Genomic DNA, 6973 nt, shown 5'->3' with positions numbered 1-6973 from the left:
AGTCCTCATTCCCAGCTGCATGTAGACTGGATGCCACATATTTCAAGGAGGACTTGCAAAAATGCAGGTGCGGCTGTGTTTTCTGATTCTTTAGGAGCTCTGCCGGCAAAGCTCAAAAGTCCCATGCAAAGACTTGGCAAACTGCCCTGCAGGAAAGGACCTTGAGCCTGGGAATGTGTGAGCAATTTTGATGCAAGGTCCCTATGCCGGATGGGCACTGGAAGATTTCGCCCTTAACTGCTTGACTGGTGCAACAATAGACTGAAATATATTGCAGGAAAGCAGTAAATGAAAACTGACAACTACTTCCATTTCCCTTCTAAAATGAATGGTAGGTGAAACGAAATATTGAACAGGAGACGACATGAATAAATCTCTTCTTGGAAAATGTAGCCTGTTTATCAATGCGTAGCACTGGATAGATCATGCTGCTCTTCATGATAGTATTTTTAAGGGAAACAAAGCAAAAGTACAGCAGTTGATTTCCGGGACTGCAGAATTGGTGGTTTCCAAACTTTTTGTTACCATAACCCACAAGTGTAGATATAATTTTGTATTGATCCAAAGTCACTGTCTTGAGCTGTATTATGATTAGTGCCCTTGATGAGCTGGGACTTTGACTAAACTCTTTAGCCCCCTACACAAACTAGTAAGTAATGCAACTCTTTGCATGCCTTGTCCCATTGAGTGGAATGGTGCTAACTCTGAGATAAGTAGACAGAAGGTTGCAGCTTTAGGATTTTCATGTACGCATCTTATTTCCCTTTTAACCCACCTTTCCATTCTATTCCTCCTCTCCCTCTTGCTTGATAGCCGAAAATTGTGGGCTACCAGAGCAGCCAAGTTCTGCCCAACATTGGCGGCAAGGCTAACCACTGTGAGGTCCAGAAAGCCCCAGACTCTCAAGATTGGGGGGCTCAGTCCCATCCCAACAGACTTTGATGGTGCTGAAGACCCCTCAGCCCTATGGAGTTGTCACCATGTGTGCTACTTATTCAGTGACCAGCCTCCTTCCCTCACTTCTCACTCTCAAACTTAATTGATGAATAAAGGGGTGATGTCCACAAGATAACTGAGACTCCAACCAGACATTCTGGGAATTGCCCTATGAAAATGCAAATGGTGTGTATTGGAGGGGTGGAGGAATATTGGGATGTTGATGTCATGTGTCATGCGACGGTTGGCACCCCTCTCCATTCTTTCTCAGAAGTTGGCGCCTCTGAGCACATTCTTACCACCATACATATTTCAAGTGTCACAATCCATGGACTCAGACACAACCCCAGAACTCTCTAACAACACACCCATTTAATTCAATGGATGGTATTCAACTGAGTTTTACTCATAAATTAACAAACATGACTAAGTTAGATCCATTGATTTCAATGACTCTACTCTGTTTAAGCTCTACTTTGTTTAAGTGAAACAAACTTATTCTTTTTTATGTACTTATAAACTTGTATTATTTTATTATTTTTAAAATAGCATCTATAGCTTCACCAAAGCAAGGCTTCCACCTGCTAGCAAATATTTATTATCCTGTGATACACACAATTGCTTTCAAACTGTCAGACTACATTTTATTTTTGACACTGTATTGATGCTACTTGTAAATGTTTCATTCCTCTTGCTGTTGGAGATTGCACTCATTGATTGATCTAAGCCTTGCCCGGGCTAGGAAAACTGATCTGCTTCTGGATTATTTCCTTTAAATGAATAAAACACAGGAAATAACTTTTTTATTAGGGTGAAGCACCCTAATATGGCTTTGCTTTTGTTGTTGTTATTACAAAAATAAAAGATAAAGATGTGATGCGGTACTTGAAAACCTCACAGTTGGTGCTGGCTTTAGAGATTATTCACTCAAAGCCAGCAGATAAAAGCAGCAAAGAATAATATGCAGAGCGCATGTCCAAAATAGTATCTGGACAGGATTCCAAGCAGAATTCAAGAGTTGAAGCTGTAGAAGCTGAAGGTATTCATTTGAGGCAGCAGCTGCTCTTAAGCAAACTTTTTTCCCTGGATGCTGTTTGGAAAATAGTAAATTGGTAATTTCCATTTTGAATGAACTCCGGACATCATGTCTTGCTTAACTGAATAATTTTCTTTCTTTTTTAAAAATAATTTTTATTAAGTTTTCCATTGTAATAAACCAATCAAATCACATTAAATATTCCAAATTGTACAAATACATATCATAAAGTCCAAATATTTTGCAAAATTATAACTTTTTTGTTGGGGGTTCCCATGCTTTGAGTTCAGTGGGGTCCAATCATCTCATGTTTCTACTGCCTTGAGTGTCAATAGTCCCTGGTAGTCCCTTCCCTTGAGTGTCAATAGTCCCAGAGAGCCAGTGTGGTGTAGTGGTTAAGAGCAGTAGTGTCGTAATCTGGGGAACCGGGTTCGTGTCTCTGCTCCTCCACATGCAGCTGCTGGGTGACCTTGGGCCAGTCACACTTCTTTGAAGTCTCTCAGCCCCACTCACCTCACAGAGTGTTTGTTGTGGGGGCGGAAGGGAAAGGAGAATGTTAGCCGCTTTGAGACTCCTGAAGGGGAGTGAAAGGCGGGATATCAAATCCAAAACTCTCTCTCCTTCTTTAAATCTTCTTGTTATTATCCTTCTTTCTTTCATAGCCTCTGAGTTGTTTCTGCTTAACTGAATAATTTTCAAACGTATTTTATGTTTTCATTTTCATTTCCCCCCTGCAAATTTTCTCTTAAAAGAGGGATAGGTAGCTAGAGGGGTATGTTTGTGTGCGCATGTAATTGGCATTTAATGCCACTGGATGTGGTACCCGAGTCCTTCTGTAACCTGCTCCATCTCCATAAGGTTGGACTATGGACATCTCTGATCTAGTAAGTCAACTATAGCCTGTCTTCCCATGCTAAGCCACTAAGCAAAGGATGGAACAGCCGTCTCTCTTGCCAGGAAATTCATGGAAGTTGCTACTAATAGCTTCCCATACCTCCATATGGGAAGCAGCATGCCTCTGAATACCAGGTGCTGGGGATCACAAGGCTATTCCTTTCAAACTTCTCATTTACTTGCACTAATCAGGACAATTTCTTCCTCATGTTCTGAACCTTTGCCCTTCCCCCATTGCATCAAGGTGCCTAGAATGTGTACGGAAGGGTCAGCGTTTAACACATTATATTCCCAGAGAATCTTTGTTTTTATGCAGTTGCAATGGTTAGTGAGTTGCTTCTGAAACCACACTGTCACCGAGGCATAGCCTACAAAATCACATCCTGTTTGAAGTGCAATCCGGTTTTCAAAGCGTTTTTGCCACTTTTGCTTTTCATCCATTGTGCTGCATTTCTTGAGTATTCCCTTTACTTCAGAACACCTTTTAAGTTATTAATTCAGTCAGATCAAAGTGAAAAGAGAGGGACCTTTTCTTGCATGTTTGCCTTCATTACTTCTACTGCTAAGAATTGTAGCAAGCCTAATTTCTTGAAACTTTCAGCTTTTATATTGAAGTTTTTTTTTTTTAATATGTTGCATCCTCTGTTTACCAAGTGGCAACTTCTTTCACTGTGCGCATAACTTGCCAGCGATGGATTGCTCTTGCTTCCTGCCTTTTGCCTCCCAGGATCATATGTTCTTGCAAACACATGTGTTGCATGTCGAGGTCCCCAAGCCACCCCAAAACTCACACTTCACACAGAATTTTTGTTTAAGGTTTTTGGCATAATTTTGGCCACAACTTTATTAAAATTCAAAAAACGTGAGTGGTTGCTTAGGCATTGGTTGCGGCTATCTGCCCCCCAGTGGGGGACAGACTGACATTTCGCTTTTTTTGTTTGGTTTGTTACTTTATTTGCATTGTTACCCTTCCTTTCCTCTAACATAGGGAGGAAAGTGTAACCCCATCAAGAGCAGGCAATCTCCCACCCATCTGGTGTAGGGAACCACCCACTAACAGTGCCTTAGTCTTATCTGGATTGAGCTTCAGTTTGTTGGCTGCCATCCAGTCTGAGTATAGGTAAAGGTAAAGGTACCCCTGCCCATACGGGCCAGTCTTGCCAGACTCTAGGGTTGTGCGCCCATCTCACTCTATAGGCCGGGGGCCAGCGCTGTCCGCAGACACTTCCGGGTCACGTGGCCAGCGTGACAAGCTGCATCTGGCGAGCCAGCGGTCGCGGTAAGCGGTCCCTATTTATCTACTTGCACCCGGAGGTGCTTTCGAACTGCTAGGTTGGCAGGCGCTGGGACCGAACGACGGGAGCACACCCCGCCGCGGGGATTCGAACCGCCGACCATGCTATCGGCAAGTCCTAGGCACTGAGGTTTAACCCACAGCGCCACCGTGGTATATAAATTCAATAAATAAAAATTATATATTTTTTGCAAAATCTCAAAATCAGCTATTTTAAATGAAATTCACAAAAATCTACACTTCTGACAGGGGCTGCCATATGTTTGGATTTCCCTGGACATTCCAGCGAATTCCGCTCAGATGCTGCTTAAGAGGACCAAATGCCGGTTATGTCCAGGAAATTCCAGACGTATGGCAACCCTAACTCCAACTCCCATCAACCCCAGTGAGCATGGTCAAAGATCAGAGAAGAAGGCAGTTGTTTCCCAGAAACATCTCAAGGCCCACAGATTCACCACCAGGAGCCATTCTAAGGAGCTCAAAGTTGCATACAGTATATGGGTTGCATTCCTCACATCAATGGCTATTTGAGCATCACAACAGCCAAAAAAGATAGCCTGGGCTGAGAAAGTAACTAGCTCAATGCTCAAAGTCACCCAAATGAGCTCCATGACTAGGCAGAGATTTGAACCTGGGTATCACCATTCTACCTTCAATGTTGGAGGCAGTATGTCTCTGTATATCAGCTGCTGGAGGTCACCAGTGGGGTGGGTGCTCTTTCACTCAGCTCCTGCTGTCAGGATTCCCATAGGCATCTGGTCAGCCATGGTGAGAACAGGGGAATGAACTGGACGGGCCTTTGGCTTGATCCAGCAGGAATCTTCTTGAGGTTTTATGTTCATTTGCAAGACTGACTCTGCTCCTACTGCAACACAGTGGCTCACTGTGTTTGTGTTTCAGGGATTCCAACTTCCATAGGTGATGCTCTGCTACCTACTCATATGGAGCTGTGCTTAGGCCATTTTGATGATTCTGGATACAATATCTCAAATAGGTATATAGCTGATACACTAGAAACCTTACCTACCTTCGGCAGTGGCTATGTTTCTGCATGGCCAATATTGACTTGCCATAACAAGCAAGTCCTTGGTTTCTCATGTGCAGTTCCCACAACCTTTCCTTGAACTGGCATAGGCTGGAGGTCTGAGAACAGACTTGGAAAAAAATGTGGAAGGAATTACTCCATGATATCTGACTCTATCTCTAAATTGCTCAGTGACCTGGTTGCTTCATATAGTTCTTCCAGAACTCAACTTTTCACATCTTATGACTCAGGCAGTTTGAGTCATAACAAAGTGATTAAGTGATGCAGATGTAGTTGGACAGATTTTGGGACAGTGTCTCAAGAATCTGAAAGTCTCTCTGGAAAGACTTGTAGCCACCATCTCAACAAAGTGAGTAAAATGCCCCCCCTTACATATTCATGGCATTACTGTTTGCGGCAAAGCAAGCATTTGGAGTGGCTGAGAACTGGGAACAAGGCATGGTGTGATGCTTGTGTTGCAGCCCTTTGGTGAGAGAGGGCTGCTAATTTACCAGGCTGCATTCCAGGGCAGATTCTGGTTGACTGCACAAGGGACTCTAGGGCAGGTTTGGTCTTCTATCCCTTTTCCCACCCTCTCTTTCTAGCCCCTTCAGGGAGCTCCATTAATGAGTGACCCTGTAGTGGAGCTCCTGCAGGGGCAAAATGCATACCATACTGGGGATTGCCAGCAGTCATGGGACATCATAGTGCTGTGTGACAGGAATGAAGCCAGAGTGCAGGTTTTGATCTTGTGGAGGTTAACTTGCATAATCGAGAAGTGCTAATGACACGTCTCAGAGTTCCTGGTGTGCTCATTGGTAGCTGTCTGTGAAAATTACAAGCCATCTAATGAGCACGCTGACAATCTGGGTGCTCAACCAGACTATTAGCATCAGTTATGGCATGATCTGAAAATTGCTCAAAGAGCATATTATGCATGAGTTGTAAGATTAGCTCATGCCAGATATTTTACCCCATAGGAGAGTTGAGCTCTTCCACGCCAGCTCAAGGGTTAGAAATATAAATGCAGGTAGCTTCAGCTTTCGAGTTACATATGCTGAGAGTTTTAAGGAACTTCAGCATTTGAAAATACTTTTGCCGTTTTGAAATACTGTAGTGGCAGTCTATGAAACACTGTAAGAGGCTTCCTCAGGCTTTCATTATAGCGTAACAAGGAAAATTCTTTCAGAAGTCTTCATTACCCCTTTAAATTTGCATGTGTTTCCACTGAACATCTGTTAAAAAAGATTTAAGAGTCATGGCTTAGGTAGTAGTTTCATTTTTATTTTATTTTTTGGGAAACCAATTAAATGGATGTCACTAAGACCGTTTTGAAACTTTGAAAGAGAATGTTGTAGCACCAAAGGAGTTATACTTTAAGAATAACTGTGGGTGTCGGTTAATGTAGTAATTCTAAGTCTAGTTTCATCTTCATTTTACTGAGGCAAACAGGTGCTCTGTTCAGAGATACTGAAGATGCACAACTGGAGAGGCAGCAGGAGTTGAAAAGAGATTCATCTGTTTTGATTCACTCCTATGGCAATTTTCCATTTCTCAGAAAAATGTCCCAGTCACTTTTTTATTATTGTTTCTTTCCTTAAATCTTTGCTTGTAAAAGTATATCTCTGTTTTGGTTATCTATGTCTGGAGTGGTGATATTTAGCAGACACATATGAGAGGTTCACCATATCGTGCCTTTGGATTAAAAGTCTGTGACAAAAAATATCTCAACCTTTTCTAGACAGTAAGTCACAGTAATAGGACAATTGCTATCTAAAGCTAGGCATAT

The 6973-nt window shown here is 42.5% G+C and overlaps 1 protein-coding gene across 1 annotated transcript; it reads left to right on the top strand.

The window, feature by feature from the left end:
- Positions 1-324: 324 nt before the first annotated feature.
- MEI4 (meiotic double-stranded break formation protein 4) lies at positions 325-5558 on the top strand. Its single transcript, XM_077925340.1, is given in 7 exon segments — positions 325-331; positions 1802-2005; positions 2553-2594; positions 5070-5226; positions 5228-5318; positions 5321-5398; positions 5400-5558. Coding segments are annotated over 7 exon segments (738 nt in total).
- The last annotated feature ends 1415 nt before the right edge of the window (positions 5559-6973 follow it).

Source organism: Podarcis muralis, chromosome 3 (assembly GCF_964188315.1).
Source record: "Podarcis muralis chromosome 3, rPodMur119.hap1.1, whole genome shotgun sequence".
NCBI classification, from domain to species: Eukaryota; Metazoa; Chordata; class Lepidosauria; order Squamata; family Lacertidae; genus Podarcis; species Podarcis muralis.
This window is presented reverse-complemented; position numbering and strand designations above follow the sequence as displayed.